This window comes from Staurois parvus, unplaced genomic scaffold, assembly GCF_062004578.1.
Source record: "Staurois parvus isolate SC_StPar_1 unplaced genomic scaffold, SC_StPar_1.0 ptg000047l, whole genome shotgun sequence".
Classification (NCBI taxonomy): Eukaryota; Metazoa; Chordata; class Amphibia; order Anura; family Ranidae; genus Staurois; species Staurois parvus.
This window is the reverse complement of record NW_028317843.1, coordinates 4,150,261-4,177,500: the sequence shown is the minus strand read 5'-3', so window position 1 is coordinate 4,177,500 and position 27,240 is coordinate 4,150,261. Positions and strand designations below refer to the sequence as shown.

Sequence of the window (27,240 nt, the reverse complement as noted above, 5' to 3'; positions counted from 1 at the left end):
TGCCTACTACAGTAATTTCCAGCTTCCAGAGGGAACTCACAGGCATGGCACATACATACTTTCATTGCTAGACCATCTGTCCCAGGATCCAGCACTGTCCTCACCTGGCCAGTTTCTTCATTGGGCTTTGGTCCCCAGCACTGGCATACTAAATGTGGGCAGTTGCCTGCTACTGCAAATGTGTGAGCTCCACTATCTGATGTGTCCAACAGCTTTCTGAGACCTGTGACATGTCCCAGAAGGCTGATCTCCCTCTCATTTCCAGAAGTGGGAGAGTGGGTAACTGTAAAAAACAGGTACCCCCCCCCCCAAAAAAAAAAAATTATGTGCCATATCTGAAGGAGGAGAGGGGAAGAGGAGGAAGAGTGGAACGTCCCTTTTTGTGCAAAGTTGGTCTTTGAAGTAATGGGTTATGCTACCCCATACATTATTAGTGTCTGAATAATGCATTACCATTTACTGTATACTGCACTTTGCCTTAAAGTCTATATCAAGGCAAAATAAAACAAAAAAAATAAACATGCAGTACATTTTTTGCAATACATGCGCATTTCTCTATTTTTATTTTTCTTTAAAGACCATGTAAGCACAGAAAACAATTGGATTTTTTCTGCATATTTACCTGTAAAATCCATTTCTGTGAGTACATCACAGGACACAGAGCAGGCTATAATTATTACTATCTGGGTTATGCACCACCTATAGGTAAATGGACACTGGCAGATCAATCAAACAGGAAGTCCTCTCCTATATAACCCCTCCTACTCAGAAGAACCTCAGTTTTGTAGCAAGCAATGAAATTCCAAAAAGAGGGGAGGGTCCTCTGTGTCCTGTGCCAGAAATGCACTCAGTTCCTAAATCCTGTTTTTGACTGACAACACATAGCATTTATATGGACAGTGTGGTGTCAGCTCTGTACACGGGACACTTCTGAATGATGGAAACTGACTGCTGGAAAACGTAGGTTAAAAAACGTCTGTTTAACTGCATTTGCATAACGCGTTTATGCGCATTTATGCAGGTTTGCGTTTAGAAGCATTTTTTAAAGATAAGCACAGGAGAACCTCCCAAATGCCCAGAATGCACTGAAAAGTGGTAAATTGTTAACTATTTGAGACTGTTTCAGAGAAATACAGAGAGTAGAAGCAGACACAGCAGTATGTGTTGAGATTAGCTTAGGCGTGAGTTGCTCATTAACATTTCTTTTGTTTCCAAGGGTGGGAAAGGTGGCTGGTGGAGTGAGTCATTAAGGCCACCTGGCAGGGGGTGTTCATGAGGAATTTGAAGTGCAAACAGTCATTAACATATCTTTTGTTTCCAAGGGTGGGAGAGGTTTGAGTTGTGAATTGGTCACTACAATGTGTAACAAGCTTGGTAGGAACATCCTGTTTTCAGTGTTTCGTCCATTTGAGTACCTTGAAAACGCTTTGCATGCATTTTTCATGATGAAAAAAGGCTCTGGACAGCATCGGAAACTGGAAGAGTTAAAAAAAAATGTCAAATGCAAATGCTTATAAACGCGATTTACTGCATTTACAAGCATTTTGCGTTTGAAACGCTGATAAAATCGACTGCTGAACGCAAGTTTTCTGCGTTCAAAAAAACAACTGTAAACTCAAATGCCTGTAAACAACTGTAAACGAAGATGTGTGCATGGACACATATGAAAACATTAGGGTGAGTTAAGGGGCTGCTGAAAAAAATGCTGAACAGATCCTAAATGTCAGTTTATCAATTGCAGTGTACATGAGCCCTAATGCCTTTTGCTAAACTACTCAACCACTCACACACTCAGATCTCTACATCATAAAAGCTAATCATTCTGTAGTCCAAGATCAGAACTAGGAGGGGTAAAGAGACTCCTTGAGATAACACGGGTATTTTTATGCGCTTATCAAACAGATATAACATAAAACTTTCAATGGTATATTGAACAGACCAAAAGGAAGCAAAGAAGAGAAGATCATGGTTGGGGTTTACATACACTTTAAATAAAAGGTATGGTATGGTTCATAGAAACTTTCTTGCAGATAACCATGTAATTAGGTTATCCCCAGGGGTGGACTGACCATGTGGAAACTCGGGCACTGCCCAAGGGCCCTGGGTCAGTAGGGGGCCCCATGAGATGACCCTGGTACCTTTTGCATAGGCTTTTTTGAGTTTGGGCAAGGACACAGGGGTCCCATGATCCCCTATTGCCCGGATGCCCCATGAGTTGTCAGTCCACCCCTGGTTATCCCTTTTTAAGTCTTTTTAGTATAGCGATGGTAATCTACGTACAGTTTACGCAAGATACTGCGTTTGGCATAAGCATTGTACTGACCTTTTTGTTGTGCTTTGTACTTTTTTCCCTTAGGTTATTACATTACAAAACTGGAACACAACTCAACAAGCAGTAAATGAAGTTCAGACAATTACAGTGACCAAAGATTGTATTGATCAGTGTCCAGCCATGTATTACAAACTTATCTTTGGGGCAGAAGAAACAGGTACAAATGTCATGACTTGCAATAATAATTGAGAACATACAGTATGTTTGAAATCTTGGACTGTCTGCCTATGATTAGACGGCTTTAACCACTTCTCTACCAGAGCCACTTTTTTCACACACATGTTAAAATGCACATTTTAGGCCTGAAGATTAGTTAAACCCTTGAACATTATAGATTTTCTGAAAGCAAAGACTCTGGAGAAAAAAATGGTGCTAGTTGCAATATTTCTATGTTCCATGATATTAGCACACACGTTTATCAAACACACATTTTTAGTTAGTAAGCTAATTTTAGTGGAACAGGAATACAATATATTACCCAATTTTTCAAAATATAAATATGAGGTTGTGATGAGTAAATAGATACCCAATATGTCAAGCCTTAAAAGCATTTACATATCAATTTAGAGTTAACTGTGAATGATGGCCTATAATTATTGCTCTCACTCTTGCATTCATATAGTAAGTACATTGTTACATAATTAATCTGGTTGAAAAAAGACACAAGTCTATCCAGTTCAACTTGTGTACTCATCATTTTTGTCTATTGGTGCACCTGCCCCATGCATTTATGTTCTTATATGTGTAATTTTGCTGCAATGAAAATCACTGTATGAATGGAGGAGGAGGACCATTCATTCATCTGCCTGTCCTCCATTTATAGAGTAGTTTTCATTGCAGGAAGCAGTAGTAGCTTTTATGAATGGGGGGGGGGGGAGCAGAAAGGAATGGCATAGTTGGAACTGTTAAGTCCCTGTGATAGGTCCAGTGGCTGGTGGAATCAGTGGAATGATTTCCTCCAAATCTTAGTAGAAGCACACTAATAGTATGATGTCATTACTGTTTTATTCATTTCTATAACATTTTGTCACTTCATTTTAATTTTTCTAGATCTGTTGTCAGCTGATGCAAGTGCTCCCAATGTTCAATCAGCATTAAATAATCTGTGGTCTATACAGCCAGATACAGTCAGTGTGGTTATGGAAACAAATGACACCCAGAATGTATATACAGTGACCTTCAATTCAACAAGAGGTGCGATATTATTGGACACATTATAAGTCCTAATGCACACTGGACATTTTTACAGCGGCTGTTTTTGGCTGTTGCCATTTTTTTCTACAGCCAGTAAACCCCCCAGCATGTTATCCTGTGTGTCCATTCACACATAGGCTGTAGTCAGCGTTTTTTGGCAGGGGCATTTTTTGGCTGGAAAAAAACCTCAGAACTAGTGGGTTTCCAGCGGATTTTTTTAGCTGTAAAAACTCTATAACACTGAAAAACGCGTCAAACCGTGGCAAAATGCTGCAAAACCCAGCAAACCAGCGTTTCAACTTTTTTTGAGCATGGTGGGGGGGGGGCGTAAAAACCGCAAATGCGGCAAAACACAGCTAAATGCAAATGCATAAACACTAAAAAAACTCTGAAAAACTTGCATTTTTAATGTGACTTTATACAGCTAATGCTACCAGCGTTATTAAAATACCCAGTGCGCATGGAGCCTAAAACTCTATAAAACCCCTGGCAAAAAGTATGCAATCACCACTCTTGGAATATGTTTGTTTAATTGTGTAGAAAAAAAAAGCAATCACCGACATGCCTCAAAACTATTTTCATTTAACATTCTAACTTTCTGGCTTTAAGAAACACTTAAAAAAATAAAAAATAAAGTAAATTTTAGTCAATTGCAACTGTTTTTGCAGATCAAGCAGAGGAAAAAATTATGGATTCCCTCAATTCTAAGGAAAATATTATGGAATCACCATGTATTTTGCAGTTCTAAAACAAACATCTGCATCAGATTACATCTGCTAATTAGTCTGCAGATAAAAAAGAGTGCTTGCACACCTCGGTGAGCTGTTGCACCAAGCTGATTGACATGAATCATGGCTCCAACATGTGTGATGTCAGTTAAAACAAAGGAGAGGATTATAAAACATCTTCAGGAAGGTAAATCATCACGGAATGTTGCAAAAGATGTTGGTTGTTCCAGGTCAGCTGTGTCTAAAATCTGGACCAAGTACAAACCAAATGGGAATGTTGTAAAAGGGAAGCATACTGGTAGACCAAGAAAGACATCAAAGCGTCAAGACAGAAAACTTAAAGCAATATGCATTGAAAACAGAAAATGCACAACAAAACAAATGAGGAACAAATGGGCAGAAAGCAGAGTCAATATCTGTGACCGAACTGTAAGACATTGCCTAAAGGAAATGGGATTTACATACAGAGAAGCCAAATCAAAACCATCATTAACACCTAAACAGAAAAAAACAAGGTTATAGTGGGCTAAAGAAAAGCAATCATGAACTGTGGATGACTGGATGAAAGTGATTAGAGATGAGCGAATCGAACCAGGCGAAGTGGAATTCGTTTCGAATTTCAGGAAAAATTTGATTCGCGGCGAATCCGAATATTAGCATACTTCGGGTGCGCGAATCGGATTTTTCCCGATTCTTCTTTTCATTCTTCTTCTTCTTCTTTTCATTCTTCTTCTTCTTTTCATTCTTCTTTTCATTCTTCTCATTCTTCTTTTCATTCTTCTTTTCATTCTTCTTTTCATTCTTCTTCTCATTCTTCTTTTCATTCTTCTTCTTCTTTTCATTCTTCTTTTCATTCTTCTTTTCATTCTTTTTCTCATTCTTCTTTTCATGAAGAAGAGAAGAATGAAAAGAAGAATGAAAAGAAGAAGAATGAGAAGAAGAATGAAAAGAAGAATGAGAAGAATGAGAAGAATGAAAAGAAGAATGAAAAGAAGAAGAAGAAGAATGAAAAGAAGAAGAATGAAAAGAAGAATGAAAAGAAGAAGAATGAAAAGAAGAAGAAGAAGAATGAAAAGAAGAAGAAGAAGAATGAAAAGAAGAAGAAGAATGAAAAGAAGAATGAGAAGAATGAAAAGAAGAAGAAGAATGAGAAGAAGAATGAAAAGAAGAATGAGAAGAAGAATGAAAAGAATGAAAAGAAGAATGAAAAGAATGAAAAGAAGAATGAAAAGAAGAAGAAGAAGAATGAAAAGAAGAAGAAGAAGAATGAAAAGAAGAATGAGAAGAATGAAAAGAAGAATGAAAAGAAGAAGAAGAATGAAAAGAAGAATGAGAAGAATGAAAAGAAGAAGAAGAATGAGAAGAAGAATGAGAAGAAGAATGAAAAGAAGAATGAGAAGAATGAAAAGAAGAATGAAAAGAAGGAGAAGAATGAAAAGAATGAAAAGAAGAATGAAAAGAAGAAGAAGAAGAAGAAGAAGAATGAAAAGAAGAATGAAAAGAAGAAGAAGAATGAAAAGAAGAATGAGAAGAATGAAAAGAAGAAGAAGAATGAGAAGAAGAATGAAAAGAAGAATGAGAAGAAGAATGAAAAGAATGAAAAGAAGAATGAAAAGAATGAAAAGAAGAATGAAAAGAAGAAGAAGAAGAATGAAAAGAAGAAGAAGAAGAATGAAAAGAAGAATGAGAAGAATGAAAAGAAGAATGAAAAGAAGAAGAAGAATGAAAAGAAGAATGAGAAGAATGAAAAGAAGAAGAAGAATGAGAAGAAGAATGAGAAGAAGAATGAAAAGAAGAATGAGAAGAATGAAAAGAAGAATGAAAAGAAGGAGAAGAATGAAAAGAATGAAAAGAAGAAGGAGAAGAATGAAAAGAAGAAGAAGAAGAATCTTTTCATTCTTCTCATTCTTCTTTTCATTCTTCTTTTCATTCTTCTTCTTCTTTTCATTCTTCTCATTCTTCTTCTTCTTTTCATTCTTCTTCTTTTCATTCTTCTTTTCATTCTTCTTCTTCTTCTTTTCATTCTTCTTCTTCTTTTCATTCTTCTTTTCATTCTTCTTCTTCTTCTTCTTTTCATTCTTCTCATTCTTCTTTTCATTCTTCTTCTTTTCATTCTTCTTCTTTTCATTCTTCTTTTCATTCTTCTTCTTTTCATTCTTCTTCTTCTTCTTTTCATTCTTCTTTTCATTCTTCTCATTCTTCTTTTCATTCTTCTTTTCATTCTTCTTCTCATTCTTCTTTTCATTCTTCTTCTTTTCATTCTTCTTTTCATTCTTCTCATTCTTCTTTTCTTCTTCATGAAAAGAAGAATGAGAAGAAGAATGAAAAGAAGAATGAAAAGAAGAAGAAGAATGAAAAGAAGAATGAAAAGAAGAATGAGAAGAATGAAAAGAAGAATGAAAAGAAGAAGAAGAATGAGAAGAAGAATGAAAAGAAGAATGAGAATAATGAAAAGAAGAATGAAAAGAAGAAGAATGAAAAGAAGAATGAAAAGAAGAAGAAGAAGAATCTTTTCATTCTTCTCATTCTTCTTTTCATTCTTCTTCTTCTTCTTCTTCTCATTCTTCTTTTCATTCTTCTTTTCATTCTTCTTCTTTTCATTCTTCTTCTTCTTTTCATTCTTCTTCTTCTTCTTTTCATTCTTCTTCTTCTTTTCATTCTTCTTTTCATTCTTCTTCTTCTTTTCATTCTTCTTCTTCTTCTTTTCATTCTTCTTCTTCTTTTCATTCTTCTTTTCATTCTTCTCATTCTTCTTTTCATTCTTCTTTTCATTCTTCTTTTCATTCTTCTTCTTCTTCTTTTCATTCTTCTTTTCATTCTTCTCATTCTTCTTTTCATTCTTCATGAAAAGAAGAATGAGAAGAAGAATGAAAAGAAGAATGAAAAGAAGTAGAAGAATGAAAAGAAGAATGAAAAGAAGAAGAATCTTTTCATTCTTCTCATTCTTCTTTTCATTCTTCTTCTTCTTTTCATTCTTCTTCTTCTTTTCATTCTTCTTTTCATTCTTCTTTTCATTCTTCTTCTTCTTTTCATTCTTCTTCTTCTTTTCATTCTTCTCATTCTTCTTTTCATTCTTCTTCTTCTTCTTTTCATTCTTCTAATTCTTCTTTTCATTCTTCTAATTCTTTTCATTCTTCTTTTCATTCTTCTTCTTTTTCTTTTCATTCTTCTTCTTCTTCTTCTTTTCATTCTTCTTCTTCTTTTCATTCTTCGTTTCATTCTTCTTCTTCTTCTTTTCATTCTTCTTCTTCTTCTTTTCATTCTTCTTTTCCTTCTTCTTTTCCTTCTTCTCATTCTTCTTTTCATTCTTCTTTTCCTTCTTCTTTTCATTCTTCTCATTCTTCTTTTCATTCTTCTTCTCATTCTTCTTTTCATTCTTTTTCTTCTTTTCATTCTTCTCATTCTTCTTTTCTTCTTCATGAAAAGAAGAATGAAAAGAAGAATGAGAAGAATGAAAAGAAGAATGAGAAGAATGAAAAGAAGAATGAAAAGAAGAAGAAGAATGAAAAGAAGAATGAGAAGAAGAATGAAAAGAAGAATGAGAAGAAGAATGAAGAATGAAAAGAAGAATGAAAAGAAGAAGAAGAAGAATGAAAAGAAGAAGAATGAGAAGAAGAATGAAAAGAAGAATGAAAAGAAGAATGAGAAGAAGAATGAGAAGAAGAATGAGAAGAATGAAAAGAAGAATGAAAAGAATGAAAAGAAGAATGAAAAGAATGAAAAGAAGAATGAAAAGAAGCAGAAGTAGAATGAAAAGAATGAAAAGAAGAAGAATCTTTTCATTCTTCTCATTCTTCTTTTCATTCTTCTTCTTCTTTTCATTCTTCTTTTCATTCTTCTTCTTTTTTTCATTCTTCTTCTTCTTCTGAGGATGAAGAAGAAGAAGAAGAAGAAGTAGGATGAAAATAAGAAGAATTCCAAGCCGGCAAAAAGTGTATCTGCAGAGCTCCGCTAAGTGTATCTGCAGAGCTCCGCTAAGAAATAGCGGCGCTCTGCAGATACACTTTTTGCCGGCTTGGAATTCTCCTTCTTCTCATCCTTCTTCTTCTTCTCATCCTTCTACTTCTTCTCATCCTTCTTCTTCTTCTCATCCTTCTTCTTCTTCTCATCCTTCTCCTTCTTCTCATCCTTCTTCTTCTTCTCATCCTTCTTCTTCTTCTCATCCTTCTCCTTCTTCTCATCCTTCTTCTTCTTCTCATCCTTCTTCTTCTTCTCATCCTTCTTCTTCTTCTCATCCTTCTCCTTCTTCTCATCCTTCTTCTTCTTCTCATCCTTCTTCTTCTTCTCATCCTTCTTCTTCTCATCCTTCTCCTTCTTCTCATCCTTCTTCTCATCCTTCTCCTTCTTCTCATCCTTCTCCTTCTCCTTCTTCTCATCCTTCTCCTTCTTCTCATCCTTCTCCTTCTCCTTCTTCTCATCCTTCTCCTTCTCCTTCTTCTCATCCTTCTCCTTCTTCTCATCCTTCTCCTTCTCCTTCTCCTTCTTCTTCTCATCCTTCTCCTTCTTCTCATCCTTCTCCTTCTTCTCATCCTTCTCCTTCTTCTCATCCTTCTCCTTCTCCATCTCCAAGGGCATTTAAATTAAAGGTACAGTGTTCTGCACTAATATAAAGGCTCTCTGAAGCCTAGAAACCCTTTTTATAAGTTAAATTCGCAGCGAATAAATTTGCATCGAATCGAATTTCTTCCTCAAATTCGGCGAATCAGCCGAATCGAATTTTTGAATAATTCGCTCATCTCTAAAAGTGATATTCAGTGATGAATCATGAAACTGCATTGGGCAGGGTGATGATGCTGGAAACGTTGTTGGGTGTAATTCCAATGAAATGTATAAAGATGACTGCTTGAAGAAAACATGCAAATTTCCGCAGTCATTGATGATATGGGATTGCATGTCAGGTAAAGGTACGGTGGAGATAACAGTCATTAAATATGCAATAAATGCACAAGTTTGTATTGAGATTTTAGACACTTTTCTTATTCTACCAATTGAAAGGATGTTTGGGGATGACTACTTCATTTTTCAGGATGATAATGCATCTTGCCATAGGGCTAAAGATGTGAAAACTTTCCTTCAAGACAGACATATAGGGGTTTATTTACTAAAGCTGGAGAGTCCAAAATCAGACTCCCTTCTGCATAGAAACCAATCAGCTTCTAACCTCAGCTTGTTCAATGAAGCTTTGGCAATGAAACCTGGAAGCTGATTGGTTTCTATGCAGAAGTGAGTCTGATTTTGGACTCTCCAGCTTTAGTAAATAAACCCCATAATGTCAATGGCATGGCCTGCAAATAGTCTGGACCTCAATCCAATTGCAAATCTATGGTGGAAATGAAAGAAAATGGTCCAACCTGCAAAGCCGATCTGGCAACTGCAACAAGAGAAAGTTGGAGCCGGAGTGACGAAGAATACTGTTTATCGATACCTAAATCCATGCTTCAGGGAGTTAAAGCTGCTGTAGAAGCCAGAGGTGGTGCATTATAGTGTTTTTTTCATGTTTCCATAATATTTTCCTCAGAACTGAGTGATTCTATATTTTTTTCCTCTGCTTGATCTGCAAAAACAGTTGCAACTGACTACAGTTTTCTTTCTTTTTAATGTTTGTAAGTGTTTCTTAAAGCCAGAAGGTTGGAATGTTAAATTAAAATTGTTTTGAGGCATGTCTGTGACAGGGCGGGATCTAGCCTATCTGATCTGGAGGTGCAACCAAAAAAAGTCAGGGGGTATAATGGCAACACTGTGTGTTAGCCTCTGACAGTCTGTCACACAGTGTCACAATTGGGAAAACACTACTATGCACTAGGCTGTTATTAAAATGCTACCTTACATCAGGTGTTCCCATCAGTGTTCCTCCTTACATCAACTGTCCTCATCAGAGTGGCTCATGGATCAGTGGATGCACTTTGGGACTTGGAGGTGCACAACTAAAATCTGGAGGGGCATAGCCCACCTCAGCACCCCCCCCCCCCAGATCTGGCCCTGGTCTGTGATTAGTTTTTTTTTCTACACAATTAAACAATTGAATTAACATTTTCCAAGAGTGGTGAGTCCATACTTTTTGACAGGAGTTGTATAAAATTATACCTAAAATAAAGACATTTGCTCTTCTTTACGTTGAATAGAGGTACTCTGCTCTGCTGATAAAACTCTGTTCACTAATTTGCTTATTCCTCAACTGTCCCTATTATGGTGGAATGGTTCCATGTCTCTATCCATGCTGTAGGTGGGAATTTTTTCTTCTATCTTTTAAATTCTGTTTCTGCATATATTTCATTCAGTGTAGAATAGTAGGGAAGTTATGTTCATGTTATAGGATGATGCCCATTTTCAAATATTTCTTTCTGTTATTTGTGAGATCACTAGGGCAGTGGTTCTCATATTTTGAACCACAGCTTCCCTTCTCCTGGGCCTCCAGGCAGCTGCAGATCCCTTAACCTCTTACAGTGCCTCCCAGCTCCCATATTGTCCCCCCCCACCAACCTCAAATAGTGGTCCACAGTGCCCCCAGGCCCTCTGAGAGCCATCAGTCTCCACAGTGCCTCCCGTCCTCCCACCGTGTGCCCTTCAGCCTGCTGCAGAGCTTCAAGTACCCCATAGTACCCCAGCCTCCAACAGTGTCCCACTGTACCCTTCAACCTCCTACAATGCAACCCAACATGGAGGAACCCTTGAAATAACTTTCTGGTCTCAGAAAACCCCTACCAGTATGCACAGCTTACAGTAAAGTTGTGGTGATTGGTAAGAGTACCCTCCTTAAAGATCGGTAAAAATATAATTGGTATCAGTGGTTACTTTTCAGAGTCATTACTGGCTTATTGCTCAAGATCCCCCTAGAAACCCCTGGATGAACCCAAGGGGACCAATGTAACTATGCTATACAATCCCTACCTAGAATTTTCCTTGACACCCTCTCAGTTATCGAATTCACCAGCAATGGTCATGTCTCTTTCTATCTTTTCTCTTTCCTCCTCCATCCCTTTCCAGATCTGCAAAGCGCAAGCTCGGCCATTATTCAATCCAGTACAATTTCCCTATTTAGCTAGGGTTATATGCTTTACTCTCTTTGGCCATTTGTTTGCTGGCCCTTGACAATTTGTTTCTTCACCTTCCTCAAGCCTAGTTAATGCTATTTAGTGTATGGTGACAGGGGGTAAACTTTGTCTACCGTAAAGGACTGATTACCTTTTGTTCTAGATTGCTACAGTTCTACTATGTGTAATTGTGGGGTTGCCAATGTCGACTTTTATAATATATTATGGTGATTTCTCTGTGGATCTGCTTTTCCGTCAGAAAATGCAATAAATCTTATTGTTTAAAGAAATCCATACCTAGAATTTAGCTTTAAGCCTACTTTGTTAAATTTTTTTTTTGTGCTGTTACAATCCTCAGGAAACTTACCATTGCTTTCATATGCCATTTTGTATGGAAGCAATATGACTGTGGATATTGCAGAGCAAACAAAAGGTGTCCCAGACATGAAAACCTTCACGCTGGTGTGGGACAATGTTTATTCCAAAGCCATACCTAGAAATGCATCAGCTACAGAGGTAGGTTGAATACATGAGGTGTTGATTTATATATGTGAAAATCTAACATAGCTTAGCTACTTTAATAATGAGTCAGATCAAATACGTTTCTATATACTGTATAACCCTATCTTTTTCCTTCTTACTGTCCTTAAATAGAAACTTTGTTCTCCTCGGGGTTAGTTTTTATCTTATCTCCCTTTATCCTTGTCCTCTGGGTTGAGATGAAATAACATACTCACATATCCAGTGTTGTCCTGCACAGGGTCCCACACCACCATATTCTTTGCTGACAATATCAGGAAGCTGGCTGTCTCTTCTGGGTCCTAGCAGCCAGTCATCTGATGACGTTGTGCACATGCACATTGTGTTCTAGATAGCCCCAAGGCCTTCTGGGATGTGTGATGTGGCTATCCCAAGATGCTTTGGGCTGGAGAATGTCATTCTTGCCTAAGCAAAAAAGAAGGAAGCAACGGCTGCACTCTGGGGAAAAAAAATTGTTTTGTTGCAATTAATGAAAAGGGAGAGGAGGAGTAAAATGAAATGAAGATATGAAATTGAGTGAAGGTCCACCAGGCTTAAAGTGGAATTAAACGCAGACACAAACATGTAATATATTGTAGCTACTAATCTTTAAATATGCTGGCTGCATTAGTTTTCCTTTTTAAGTTTTTTTCCCTTTTATTTTCACCTGGTAGTAACCACCTAGTCAGTAACACACTTACTTTCTTAAGGTGTCTCCACTATGAATGGAGGACACTAATGGAGACACCTTTGGACAGCAGTATTGTCCATCTGGGGAGAGGGGAGTGTCAGATTTAGATAGACTTGACTAAGGCCACTCTCACACGAGGTAAATTTTAAAATATGCCTGTGCAGGGCTGTGTTTACCCATACAGGGATGCACATGTGTTTCATGCATCCCCATGCAGGCAGTCCCATTGATGTCTATAGGGGGAAACAGTCATTGTGTCCTAATATGACATGTCTATGAGTGCAGGTGCGTGTCTCCAAACCCACACTGTCTATGATCAGGGGAACACACCCACACCCACATGGATGTCATATTGGGACACAGCAGTATAGTATGCCCTGAGTGATCAAGGCCTAAAAAATTAAAGCAGAACTCCAGCGAACACTTAAAGCAGAACTTCACTTTCTCAGTCAACATTGACAATTTTTAATCTTTATGATATACTTTCCTATCCATTTACTAATGCAAGTAGCATATTTGCTTTTTTGAAACAATTTTTTTTACATTTCTTCAGCTGCTTCCTGGTATCCATGCCTAGGCAAATTATGTTATACCTTCTCAGGAGTCTTCAGTAGTGAAGGAGGGGCCTTCTCAGCTTAGCACACCATCTCTTGCTTGCATGCATGTAACTCCCCTTTCATGGGAAAATAGCAAAAAAAAAGCATTTTCCAATTGTGACACAAATGATATTGTAATTGAATGTTATTAAAAATGACCTTTCCTTTTCAATCTGCAGCACTGTAATTATACAATATGGCAACCTGGAGGCCTTCTGTACACAGATGGTGTCTAGTACGCCCCCAAAAATGTAATTCCCTGCTTGTGTGATTGGAATACTGATTTCCCAGATGTCTGCACTAAGGTACTAAGTCAGATTTTGGGCCTCCCCTGCAACAAAAGTGTTGTTTTTTGTGAGATTCTCCCAAAGGGAAATTGCATTGAAAGTCTAAAGAGAGGAAGACCCTGCAATTTTCCTCATTAGACCCTGCAGGTGCAGCAGCTGACTGATATTTGTGAAATCACTCCTATTAGATTCACTCTTCACATGGGCACAAACAAATAGAAATTTCTGCAAAATAAGAAAAGATAGCAATCTGCAATAACATTACCCTTGTAATATACACTGCTCAAAAAAATTAAAAGAACATTTTGAAAACACATCAGATCTCAATGGGAAAAAATATCATGCTGGATATCTATACTGATATGGGCTGGGTGTTAGGAACATAAAGATGCCCCATCGTTTGATGGAAATGAAAATTATCAACTTACAGAGGACTGAATTCAAAGACACCCTGAAAATCATAGTGAAAACATGATGCAGCAGGCCAGTCCATTTTGCTTAAATTTAATTGCAGCAACTCATAATGGTACTCAGTAGTTTGTATGGCCCCCACGTGCTCGTATGCATGCCTGACAATGTCGGGGCATGCTCCTAATGAGACGGATGGTGTCATAGGGTATTTCCTCCCAGAGCTGGACCAGGGCATCACTGAGCTCCTGGACAGTCTGAGGTGCAACCTTGCGGCTTCGGATGGACCAAAACATGACATCCTAGAGGTGTTCTATTGGATTTAGGTCATGCAAGCGTGGGGGCCATTCAATGGTATCAATTTCTTCATCCTCCAGGAACTGCCTGTATACTCTTGCCACATGAGGCCAGGCATTGTTGTGCACCAGGAGGAACCCAGGACCCGCTGCACCAGCGTAAGGTCTGACAATGGGTCCAATGATTTCACCCCGATACCTAATGGTAGTCAGGGTGCCATTGTCTAGCCTGTAGATGTCTGTGCGTCCCTCCATGGATATGCCTCCCCAGACCATCACTGACCCACCACCAAAATAGTCATGCTGAACGATGTTGCAGGCAGCATAACATTCTCCGTGGCTTCTCCAGACCCTTTCATGTCTGTCACAGGTGCTCAAGGTGAACCTACTCTCATCTGTAAAAAGCATGGGGCACCAGTGGCGGACCTGCCAATTCTGGTGTTCAATGGAAAATGCCAATCATGCTCTATGGTGCCGGGCAGTGTGCACAGGACCTACTGGAGGACATCGGGCCCTCAGGCCACTCTCATGAAGTCTGTTTCTGGTTGTTTGGTCAGAGACATTCGCACCAGTGGCCTGCTGAAGGTCATTTTGTAGGGCTCTGGCAGTGCTCATCCTGTTCCTCCTTGCACAAAGGAGCAGATACCGATCCTGCTGATGGGTTAAGGACCTTCTATGGCCCTATCCAGCTCTTCTAGAGTAACTGCCTGTCTTCTGGAATCTCCTTCATGCTCTTGAGACTGTGCTGGGAGACACAGCAAACCTTCTGGAAATGGCTCGTATTGATGTGCCACCCTGGAGGAGTTGGACTGCTTGTGAAACTTCTGTAGGGTCCAGATATCGTCTCATGCTACCAGTAGTGACACTGACCCTAGCCAAATGCAAAACTAGTGAAAAACAGTCAGAAAAGATAAGTAGGGAAACAAATGTCAGTGGCCTCCACCTGTAAAACCATTCCTGTTTTGGGGATCCTCTCATTGTTGCCCATCTAGTGCACCTGTTGTTAATTTCATTAACACCAAAGCAGCTGAAACTGATTAACAACCCCCTCTGCTACTTAACTGATCAGATCAATATCCCAGGAGTTTACTTGACTTGATGCTATACTCTGATTAAAAAGTGTTCCTTTAATTTTTTTGAGCAGTGTATATAGATCACCCAGAGGGGAACATGTTTTCCTCAATAAAAGTGGAGTTACTCTTTAAATAGATTGTCTCAACCCTTTAACTGACACTTTTTCTGGACAGTTTGGTCTGTTTAAAGAAGATGAAAAATCACCAGGTAAAAATAAAAGAAAAAAGACTCAAAAAGGAAAGGAATATAGCCATCAACGCGAAGAATATGAAATATTTGTTTTGGGGTTTAATATCACTAATTTAATGAAGCCAGCATCCCCATAAAGCTCATCTGCGGAAGGAAGCATGAAGTGCTCCAGAATCTCCTGGTAGATGGCTGCGTTGTCCCTGGACTTAATGAAGCACAGTGGACCAGCACCAGCAGATGACATGGCTCCCCAAATCAACACAGACTGTGTAAACTTCACACTGGACTTCAAGCATCTTGCAGTGTGTGCATCGCCATTCTTCCTCCATACTCTGGGTCCTTGGTTTCCAAATGAGATGCACAAGTTGCTCTCATCAGAAAAGAGGACTTTGGACCACTGAGCAACAGACCAGGTCTATTTTCACGGATCCAGGATCCGTCTATGTGTGGTGGCTCTTGATGCACTGACTCCAGCCTCAGTCCACTCCTTGTGAAAGTCCCCAACGCTTTTGAATGGCCTTTTCCTGACAATTCTGTCCAGGCTGCGGTCATCCCTGCTGCTTGTGCACCTTTTTCTTCCACACTTTTCCCTTCCACATACCTCATAACTTTCTATTAATGTGCTTTGATACAGCACTTTGGGGATATCCAACTTCTTTTGCAATTACCTTTTGAGGCTTTCCCTCCTTATGGAGAGTGTCAGTGATGGTTTTCTGCACAACTGTCAGGTCAGCAGTCTTTCCCATGATTGTGATTCCTACTGAACCAGACTGAGAGACCATTTTAAGGCTCAGGAACCCTTTGCAGGTGTTATGGCTTAATTAGCTGATTAGAGTGGGACACTTTGAGCCTAGAATATTGCACCTTTTCACAATATTCTAATTTTCTGAGATTGTGAATTTGGGGTTGTCATGAGCTGTAAGCCATAATCATCACAATTATGACAAATCACGGCTTGAACTATCTTGCTTTGCATGTAATGAGTCTATCTCATATATTAGTTTCATCTTTTAAATTGCATTACTGAAATAAATGAACTTTTGCATGATTTTTGAATTTTTCGAGTTTTACCTGTATGTAGTGAACATCCCACACCTGTAAAACTTCTTGTGATTCATGTCAGTGCAATTTACTTGGATTGTCTTTTCTAATACCTCTTAAATCACTGCATCGCTTTAGATGTCCAATGTATTAATATAAACCATAGTAGGCAGCCCATTGATTACTATCATCTCCTTCTTGTCAACTCAATTATGACTCAACACTGGAGTGACCGTCATAGCTAAATGCTCCCAAGCATGAGGGTTTTAGGGGAATGTCATTTTTTTAGCAAATCGTTATTGAGAGAAATGTGTAACTTTAATGAACTCAGCATTTAAACAATGTTGGCTACCTGGCAGTCATCAAAGATATGTAGCAGAAAACATTATGGCCAAAATTTATTAGGAGATTTGATTTTTTTTTCTTTTTTATGGCATATGTTTTATGGCAGAAAGTAAAAAATATTGTTTTTTTTTTCAAAATGTTCAATAGTGTTCAAATGCCACCAAAAGAGAGCTCTCTTTTAAAAATTATCCAAATTTTATCTGGGTAAAGCATTGTATGATAGCACAATTGCCAGGTAAATTAGTGTAGTGCCAGATAGAAAAAAAATGGCCTGGTGATATAAGGGCTAAAATACTCCGGAAGGCAAGTGGTTAAAATCCAGACACATACTTTATATTCCCAGGAGGACATTCCCCTCTTGAGGATATCAGCATAGCTAAAATAAGAGTACAGCCAGTAAAAACATGACAATGCAACCTTTAAACATTTAATCTATAAAACAGCTAGACACCTAGACAAGTCTTATCAGTACAGCTAGTAGTCACAGGAATTCCTCACCTTGCCTCCCTTGTCTATGTGCTGGAAACCATGTTCACAATAAATCTTAGCCAAAGTGTGCCCACCAGGATGCCCAGAAACAGTTCCACAGCCCTGGATACATAAAGTACATTACACCACTTGTTTCTAAATGCCCCCCCCCAGATCCAACTCGGTTCTAGGCTACTAAGTAGCAGTTAATAATATAAAGTTGGTAGTAGCTGGGGTAAAATGGGCAAATGCTGCATTATGCAGCTCTTGAGGACCAGCTGGGGTGAGATAATAAATATGCCCAAAAAGAGTTCCGTATCCCTGGATGGTGAAGGTGCATCTGCACGATCTGTCCGACACAATGTTCCATCAGACGCACCACTGTTTTACAGACTTCCTGGCCGCATAATCCCAATAGATACTCCTGGACAGTTAAATGGTTTCAGGACCCAGTTCTCTTCCATGCTCTGACCAGGAGAAGCAGACACAATCCCCAGTTTTCCCTGGCTCCTGTATTGTGCCGATTGGTTCCTGAATTCTTATTTCATTTTTCCATCCTTGCTTTACTCAAAAAGTTGTAGAACTGAATTTCAACTTCTTACTCAATAACTGCCACAGCTATTATTATTATTATCTTAACTTTTGTATCTCTTTAGGTGCAATCAGCTTTATTAGACATGGTTAGTGGCAAATGTACTGATGTAATTGCCAATCAAAAGGAAGGATCATCTGTCAAGTACTTCAGGAACTATGAAACCGATTTCGCTTCGGTAAATGACATGTTTATGTTTTATCTTTCTGAAAAAATGTGATCAAGTTAATGCAATCACAGAAGAGGAAGCAAAATGGTTGTGCCTTCAAAGTAAAATCTATCCTTTTGCTCAGACTGTTCAAAATCAATAAACTCTGTGTGGCAGTGGAGAACTTGACTAGGGGGTTGGTGGCTCTGATTGGAGATGCTTCATAATTCAGACATCAACCAGAACAGAACCCACAGTCAGTGACACATGCTGGGTGATATATTGCTGCCTGATCTTTACCACAGCTTCTGGAACAGGGGAGTGTTCCAGCACCAGCTTCCTTTATAACTTTGAGATGTCATGTGACCAAATGCTGAGAGACACAAAGGATGCTAATGCTGGATGTGAAAAGATGTTTCTCAAAAATTTTGTCTTTTAGGAACACTAACCTTTCACTATGTCCTCCACTCTATAAGACAACACAACACACTTAGGATTGTATGTTTTCTTTGGCCCACAAAAATTTGAAAGGACCAATTGGTTGTGTTTGTCCCTCAGGCCAAAGGTTCCCAGTCATCCACTGCTCTGTGGCTAAATTATTTCTAAATTATTTCTATGTTCGCAATGAATTTTGTAGGATGCAAACACACTCAGTGAAAATACAGTTATGCAAAAGCCAGAAGTATGATTTCAGAAGTATCTCAACGCGATGTCAAACTAATGACATCAACACAAGTCTAAACCCATCTGCACAGGCTTTAACAATGGAATTGCCAGCTTTAACGGTTGCCATGTACACAGACTCTCTCCAAGCTCTTTTTGCATTTAGCATGGGGGTTATCATTAGTTAAACCTGCCTGCCCCAAGTCTGTCTTCCCTGGGTATTGCAGAACCAGGTGTCCACCTTAACTTTCAACAAATGCTTGTCCATTACTTGGTGCCTATAATAGCTTTTTATGAACTTGGACGATTGGGTACTCACCTCTTACCTGTCCCACAGATCTATGAACTCAATTTAACTGTAAGTAGCTATTATTTAATACTTTGCATTGATGCTTTAGAGATTCTAATAGGTGCTACCTCCGTACTGTCTGATCCACTTGAGTCATTCTCATGTTTAGAAACGACATACTGGCACTGCTATCTGCAACCACAATCCTGCCCACATGCACACATAAGAAGAAACCTAGATTATGGCCTCTTTGGCAACTACTTTCTGCAGCCGGCCTTATGCCAGAGAACCTCTTGCCACTACCGTCAGTAGCCCCTAATAGGCTAAATCAGGAGTCTCCAATCTTTCCAAACAAAGGGCCAGATTACTTTTCTTCAGACTTTAGGGAGGCCAGACGTTCAGTGGAAGTAGAAAATGCCCTGTGCCAGTGGGTGTAATCAATGCCGCATCATTGGTATCAGTGGGAGGAATGGTGCCTCATCATTAGTGTCAGTGAGAGGAATAGTGCACCATCGTTGGTGTCAGTGGGAGTGATAGTGACTTGTATCAGCAGAAGGAACAGTGCCCCATAGTTGGTGTCAGTGGGAGGAAGAGTGCCCCTTTGTTGGTATCAGTGGGAGGAATAGTGCCCCAAGGCCTGGATAAAGGCATGCAAAGGGCAACATATGGTTCTTGGACTGCATTTAGGAGACCACTTGCCCAAATGACACTCCAACAAATAAAAAAGATGATTCAGATGTATGTTAAACATTTACACCATAAAACATGGTAATATACAAATTTCATTTTAAAGCTGTATTGATTTTATGCCAAGATCAACAAAGAAATGGGAGGGCTGAAATATTAACTTTTCCTGGAGAATAAGCAACTTCTGGAACCCTTCAGTGCTGATCCATGTTGAAAATGTGGGTTAAAGTTCAGACTACATTATATTCTACTTCAAAAGAGATTATGTGGTCAAATGCCTAGGCTTTAGGTCACCTGAGGAAGCACATGAGGGTAAATTGGATCAGCGTTTTCTCCAGGATAGGTAGATATTATCGCCCTTATGTTAATGTGGTAAATTGTCCATTCCTGAAGACTGTTAATATAGTATCATGTTACCATTTGGGTATAGAAACCCACTTAAATCTAATGTCATTTAATCTAAGCATATTGCTTCTTTGCAGTCTTCTTGGTACAGGGGCTATGTGACATCTGAGACTGAGGCATTCTGTGGACGATATTCCTTGAAGAATCCTTATGTACTGTATGATTCAACGGAAGTGAAATCATCAACACAAACGCAATATGGACCCATTTCATTAACTCTATATAGAAAGGTACAACTGCATGTTCGTGTATGTTGTTATCTATGTATATAATATACAGAAAATCTTTTTTATGATCATTATTTATTTTAAGGAGCAAGCATTGTATATGGTGCTGTATTTCAAGTAATTAATGTGTGGTAATTATAAACTCTAAAATATGCAAACACATTACACAAAAGTTGTCTATTTAGCTCACTAGGGACATATTCTTTGTTGTACATTCTTAAAACATTTGTTGTGCGAATGTCTCATGCATTAACACTGCGATCATAAATACATATTTTGCCTGATGTGTTTATTTCCTACGATCATTGACTCCATCTAATGGCAATGATGTGGTGTTTTCCTGATTCAGGTATTTCAGGAAAATATTTTTTGCATTATGGCCACCAGATGGAGCTGATGGTCATAGAAAATAAACATATCAGCAAAATATTTTATTACATAGACCCTAAAGGGTTTGGCTCTAATGAGCTTAAAGTGGTTCTAAAGGTTTACATTTAAAAAAAACACAAAACAAATGTCTATACTTACCTGCTGTGTACTGTGGTTTTGCACAGAACAGTCCAGATCCTCCTCTTCTCGGGTCCCTCACTGGTGCCCCTGGACCCTCCCTCCTGTCAGGTGCCCCCACAGCAAGCAGCTTCCTATGGGGGCACAAGGGCATGCGCACTCCCCAGCCGCTGCTCTGGGTGTCCATTCACACACAGAACCACAGCTTGGCCCCGCCCCTCTCTCCTCATTGGCTCACTGGCTGTGATTGACTCCTGCTGCTCTCTCAGCAAATTAGGAGAGGGAGTCCCGGGATAGCCAAGACTCCAGTGCACATCAATGGATTGAGAGGGGGCTTAGGTGAGTATTATGGGGGCTGGGGGGGACGTTGCACAGAGAAGGTTTTTTTTTTAACTTCATGCATAGAATACGTAAAAAACGTTGAGCCTGTACAATCACTTATATAACCACCATATCTAAACCAAAACGTAATATATTGCAGCTTACCAGTCCTTAGATGTGATGGCTGCATTAGTTTTATTTTTTCAGCCCTATTTTCCTTCAATGTTACCTTGATTTAATAATTTATCTGTTGTACTGTGGTTGTAGAGTAGCGTGATCTATTTGCAAGTGGAGAGGGGAACTGGGGGCCCCCCCACTTCTTACATTATGATCGAGCTCCCAACTGGTCCAAATATACCAAATCTTGTAGATGTATCGCCCTGACTGGGTGCTATTCAAGACACAAGCTAGCAGGCCACACCATGTGGACCTTTTGATGTGGCTCCCTTTAAAGGAACACAATATTGAGCCCCGCCTTATTGCACTCCATGCATTGTATGCAAACAATACCTCATGAAGTTCCCTCACAGTCTGGTGGCTCCCCCCTATTTAACAATCCTCACCCCCCCCCCTCCGGGACAAAACCCCCAACGAGTTTCGTGGTGGCTCAGCAAGGGCCTCTGTAGGATAGCACACTTTCTGGACCACGCAGGGATCAGCCATTCTTCTTACTTCATAGATACACTACAAATGCCCCCCACGGAGATCTACCACCTGTATCAGATTACCCATTTTCTCTATGCCGGGAGCATGGCAATGTAACCACTAAAACCATGTTCCAATGAAAAAAATATATATATATATGCGTGATATTGCCCCCTATGGAGGGATATCAGAGTTGTATGCTCTATTCAATAGCCAACATACCAAACCATCCTATCAAACAAATTGGGAATGAGACCTTGGTGAGAAGAGAAGGAGTGGACACAGTGGTCAACCACGGTGCACAAGGGAATACTCAACACCACTCTAGTGGAGGCGAACTATAAGGTTTTATCTAGAAGGTACCTTGTCCCAGTGAAGCTGGAGAAGATCTACACTAGTGCCTCATCTCTGCTTCCAAGGATATGAGCAGGTAGGTGATTTGTACCATGTCTGATGGTCCTGTCCAAAGATCCAACAATTCTGGATCCAAATATTTAGTCTTGTTTTCTCGGTAACAGGACAGAACATCCCTAAAAACACCAAATCGGCACTATATGCTGACATCTGGGATGAGATGCCCAGACACCTCCGAACCCTCTTTTTCTTTATCTTCTCAGCTGCTAAAATAACTATAGCATGAGCATGGAAGTTACCTGTGCTCAACATTACTCTAGTAAACCATAAAACCTCATGGATCAAGATTAACGAAAAATTGATCAGCATCCTTAGAGACAAACAAACCAGGTTTGAGAAGGTATGGGACCCATGGATTGCATACCTTCAGGCCCCTAGACACCTTGTTGCTTTGTGGATGGGGATCCAGACCGGGAGGACCAAGTCTCATCTCCCCCTCCCCTTTTTTTTTCTATTCCTTCCCTTGCTGTCTCCCTTTTTTTTTCCTTACTCTTACTTCACCCTCCATCTGGCAGTCACTCAGAATGACATTGTTAATTGATTTCTCCTTCTTTATGTAAAAGGATGGCCTTACTTATAGAGACCCATACTTAGGGTATAATGCTGTTTTTGTGTAGGGCCAGCCGGCCATTCTTGATTTTCCATTTATATGCACTGTATTGGTTATACTCAGAAAGGAAAAGGAGAGGGGGAAATAGAGGGCCCACCCTCTGATATATTCCAGTGCCTATTTGTGATATATTTTTAACAGCAACTGTACCGCATATTCAAGGTTTTATGATAATTGAATACAAATTATTGAAAAACAAGTGCTCAGAATTCCCTCTAATGGGGATGCAGATAAAAGGTTTTTTTTAGCACAGTGCTGGGCTTTCTTGTTTCAGTGACAACCACCAGTTGTTCTAGTGTAGCAGGAGATTTTCCCAAAGTGAGGAAGTAATCCACTTGTTGTCACCAGAACAAGTGTTCTTGCTGAAAGATTTACCCACATTTCTTGTTTTGGTGACAACTGCCCAATAGTGGCCATACCATAATGTCATTATCTGATCGATGTGCGATTCATTTAAAATATTAAAATCCGAAAACTATGAAATGGGCCAAAATTTCCCCTGATTTAGACTTGATTTAGGTCAGATTCGATCAAACTGAGTGGATCAGCCAGGGTGGAAAATTATCAATCTTTTTGCATTGATTGGCAGCCCTGAGATTCTTTGGCCACACATTTTAAAATAGGCCAGATCCACTTCCCTGTATATATCATATCAGACGAATTGGTTGTTGACTTTAGATTGATTTTTCCTGTATTGGGGTGCTATTCAGGTTTTTTCAAACATACCAAGGCGTATTACCATGCGTTGCACTAATGCAATACAAAAGTGTGATTTTGTACTGCCAGTCTAAGTGACAGTGGTCACTAGGACAAAAAATGAATGGGTGAATCTCCAAAACAGTGACACAGACAGCAAAAAAAAAATCCTGACAGGTTTGCTAACCCTTCCCTACTCTGTCTAAAAAATGTGGCTTTAGATACACTCAAAATATTTAAGTGTGGTAGTTTAAAAGTATGATTGATCAGGGAACAGATTCCAGGGAAAGAGAACAGCCTTAATTTTGAAGTCCAATATGACCTTAAAAGTGAGAAAGAGTAGGTCATTAGAGGACCAGAGACAAAGTGTTTGTAGATGTTGTCAAAGGTGAATATGTTTAAAAATAATGATAAAGCGAGCGCTGGTAAAATTATATAGATTACTAAAATGGCATTACACAAGATAAATATAAATATAGGTATAGATATGAAGGTAGCAGCTAGCACTCAGGGTATTGGCAACAGTCCCAGAACAGAAATATGTTTAAGTAATAGTGCAGCGCTGCACTATTACTTAACATATTTCAAAGGTGAATATGATAATCATCCCTTTACATCTGTTTTTCCATAGAAATTCATATTCATTGATGTACATTTGTCTGTTTTTCATCAATCCATTGGAAGATGAAAAACAATCTGCACGTATGAAAAGGACCTGACTCAGTTTCCTCTTACAACATAAGCCACACAAAGAGCTTACGAAGCATCAAATGAATCTCATTGTTGAAAAGTCTAAGTCAGCAGAAGGTACAAAAAATTTCCAAGGCATTAGATATACCATAGAACATAGTGAAGATGGTCATCAACAAGTGAAGAAAAGATGGTACAATAATGACATTACCAAGAACTGGATGTTTGTCCAAAAGATGATAAAAAAAACACAAGAAGAAAACTGGTCCAGGAGGCAACAATAAAGGAACTGCAGACATTTCTAGCAAGTACTGGTTGTGGGGTAGGGTGGCAAGACAGAAGCATTTTCTTACTAAGAAAAACATCCATGCCTGGTATATTTTGCAAAAACTTACATTAAGTCTGCCAGAAGCTTGTAGGAAGATGTATTACAAACAACAAAACCAACACTGCACATCACCAAAAAAAAACACCATACCACACAGTGAAGCATGGTGGTGTCAACATTATACATTGGGGCTTTTTTCTTTAGCTGGATCTGGGGTTTTAGTAAAGGTGGAGGGACTTATGAACAGTTCTAAATATCAGTCAATTTTGGCACAAAACCTTTAGTCCTTTGCTAAAAAGCTGGAGATAAAGAGGATGATAACAACACAATGCATACCTCCAAATCAACAAAAAGAATGGCTTTAACAGAAGGAGATCACATTTTTGAAATGGCCCAGTAAGAGCCCAGATCTGATTCCAATTGAAAATTTGAGAGGTGACCAGAAGAAGGCTGTGCACAGGAGACACCCTCACAATCTGACAAAATTGGAATGCTTTTGCAAGAAAGAGTGGGCAAAGATTCTCAATCTAATACAAAGTTTTAGTTTAAGGGTGTGCATCTTTGTGCAACCTCATTATTGTAAGTTTTTAATTTTTACTTTCCCCCCTTTAAATATTTCTGTTTGTTGTTAATTGAATTGTACAGAGTATAGGTCACGTTACAGGTGGAAAAAATTAATAAGTGATTTATCTTGGTCTGGTTTTTTTGCATTTCAAAAACCTGGCATTTTTACAGGGGCATGTAGATTATTTATTTCCATGGTACATCTTTTTGATTAAGTTAGAAACCTGTAGCGCACAGTAAAGAAGCTGGCTGATAAAAGCTTTTTTTGTTGTCTTACTTTCAGCTTTGTCTTGCTTACAAGGGTGACCTCATAAATGCAATTGTTATATCTTTTCAATATGAAGACACTAGGTCCCCTGGAACAGTTTCCAGCATAAATGCAGCATTCGCCTACAGCTTGGCCAAGGGGTACAGGTATGTTATTTATTTATTTATTTATTGGCATGTGAAGCAGTGACTCCAGTTTGTGAACAGTAATTAAATCGGATAGAAGGGGAAATAGATGGGGCAAAATACCATCCAATTCTTGAGGAAAATCTGCTGGCAAAATGTTGTCACTGGGAAATGACCCACACAGTGGTTGAAGTAGAAAAAGGTGAATGTCCTTGCAAGGCCTAGTCAGAGCTCAGACCTAAACCTCATTGAAAATCTGTGAAATGACTTGAAGACTGAAGTCCACAAACAGTCACCATCAAATTTAACTGCAGTTGAGTAGTTCTGCAAAGAAGAGTGGGCAAATATAGGAAGGCCTGGAGTAAGAAAAAAGAAGACCTGAACGAAGGGCTGGCATGACAGGCGTTAAAGGGGGTTGAGAGAGGCAGAGTCCTATTAGCATAAGAGGGAGTCAAGATAGTTAAGGAAGGAGTGAGGGGAGCTATGAGGGGTGGTCTTATGGTGCGGCAGCGGTTTTTTTCAGTCTGGAGAGAGTTTTCACAGGGCAAACTTCCCTCCTACCCGCCCGTTGTTTTATGGTCTGCCTGGGTGGTGGTTGTGCCATATTGGTGCTGGGGGACGTTTGGCGGGGTGCAAGGTCCTCATTGGTTAAGGTGGGCACAAGAAAAGGCACTTTCTAGCAACCCATCTGAGGTACGGCTTCCAGTTGTGCTGGTGGTGGTATCTGTGGTTGTGTCTCCGAGTCGGTGATGTTGCGGCTGGAGGCCTAGTTAAGCAGGACGCAGGTATTCATTTTTCTTGATGCCTATTGGGACCTTGCAGGAATGTATGATTATACTGTGTGTTTCTGTTATTTAAAATGTTATTTATTGATGGTTATAATAAACGTCCGGTTTTGAAGGCCATTAACTCCATTTGTTGTCAGTGTGGTTACTTAGGTTAAGGATGGGGGGGTAGGTATTGTTTGAGTGGGACTTACAAGCCATCTGTAGTCCGCTGGTCATGCAAAGTCTGGAGGTGCAAAGTAAAAGGAGGCTCAAGTAAATACTGACACAGGGCGGTGATCTTTTTTCCAACTCAGTGATTCTGTTTTTGAATTTTTTTCTGACATGTTGGTTTTATATCTTTAATTTGGATGTTTAAATTGCACTGAGTAAATACAGTTGGATTAAACAATGTCTTAATTTCAGGCTGCAGAGCAACACAATGGGATTATTTTAAAGGGGGTGATTCTTTTCTAAAGCCTCTGTAAATCAAAATAATTATACAGTCATGGCCAAAAATACTGGCACCCCTACATTTACAGTTGTGTTCAAAATAATAGCAGTGTGTTGAAAAAAGTGAATAAAGCTCAAAATCCTTCTAATAGCTTTTATTTTCATACACACAAATGCATTGGGAACACTACAAATTCTATTCCAAATCAAAACATGAAGAAAAATATATAAAATTGGTGTTGTTCCTCTAACAAAATTGAAGAAAAGTGAATATTAGACTGTTCAAAAAAATAGCGGTGTTTGTATTCTTCTTTACAAACTCAAACATTCACTATATAAACTGAAAAATGTTTGAAGATTTTGCTTTCCTTTGAATCACTTAATTAATATTTAGCTGTATAAGTACTGTTTCTGAGAACTGCTGTACATCTGTGTAGCATGGAGTCAACCAACTTCTGGCACCTGTGAACAGGTATTCCAGCCCAGGATGATTGGACTACATTCCACAGTTCTTCTCTATTTCTTGGTTTTGCCTCAGAAACTGCATTTTTGATGTCACCCCACAAGTTTTCTATTGGATTAAAATCCGGGGATTGGGCTGGCCACTCCATAACGTCAATCTTGTTGGTCTGAAACCAAGATGTT

The 27,240-nt window shown here is 39.0% G+C and overlaps 1 protein-coding gene across 1 annotated transcript in view; it reads left to right on the top strand.

Moving 5' to 3' along the window:
* The window catches only part of LOC149470395 (fibrocystin-L-like), a 278,175-nt gene that overhangs the window by 53,611 nt on the left and 197,324 nt on the right, over positions 1–27,240 (top strand). Inside the window, exons 16-21 of the mRNA XM_089664464.1 lie at positions 2,357–2,489; positions 3,383–3,526; positions 11,644–11,801; positions 17,856–17,969; positions 20,061–20,213; positions 25,269–25,399. Coding sequence (XP_089520590.1) covers positions 2,357–2,489; positions 3,383–3,526; positions 11,644–11,801; positions 17,856–17,969; positions 20,061–20,213; positions 25,269–25,399 — 833 coding nt within the window. The remainder of the gene's footprint in view (positions 1–2,356; positions 2,490–3,382; positions 3,527–11,643; positions 11,802–17,855; positions 17,970–20,060; positions 20,214–25,268; positions 25,400–27,240) is intronic.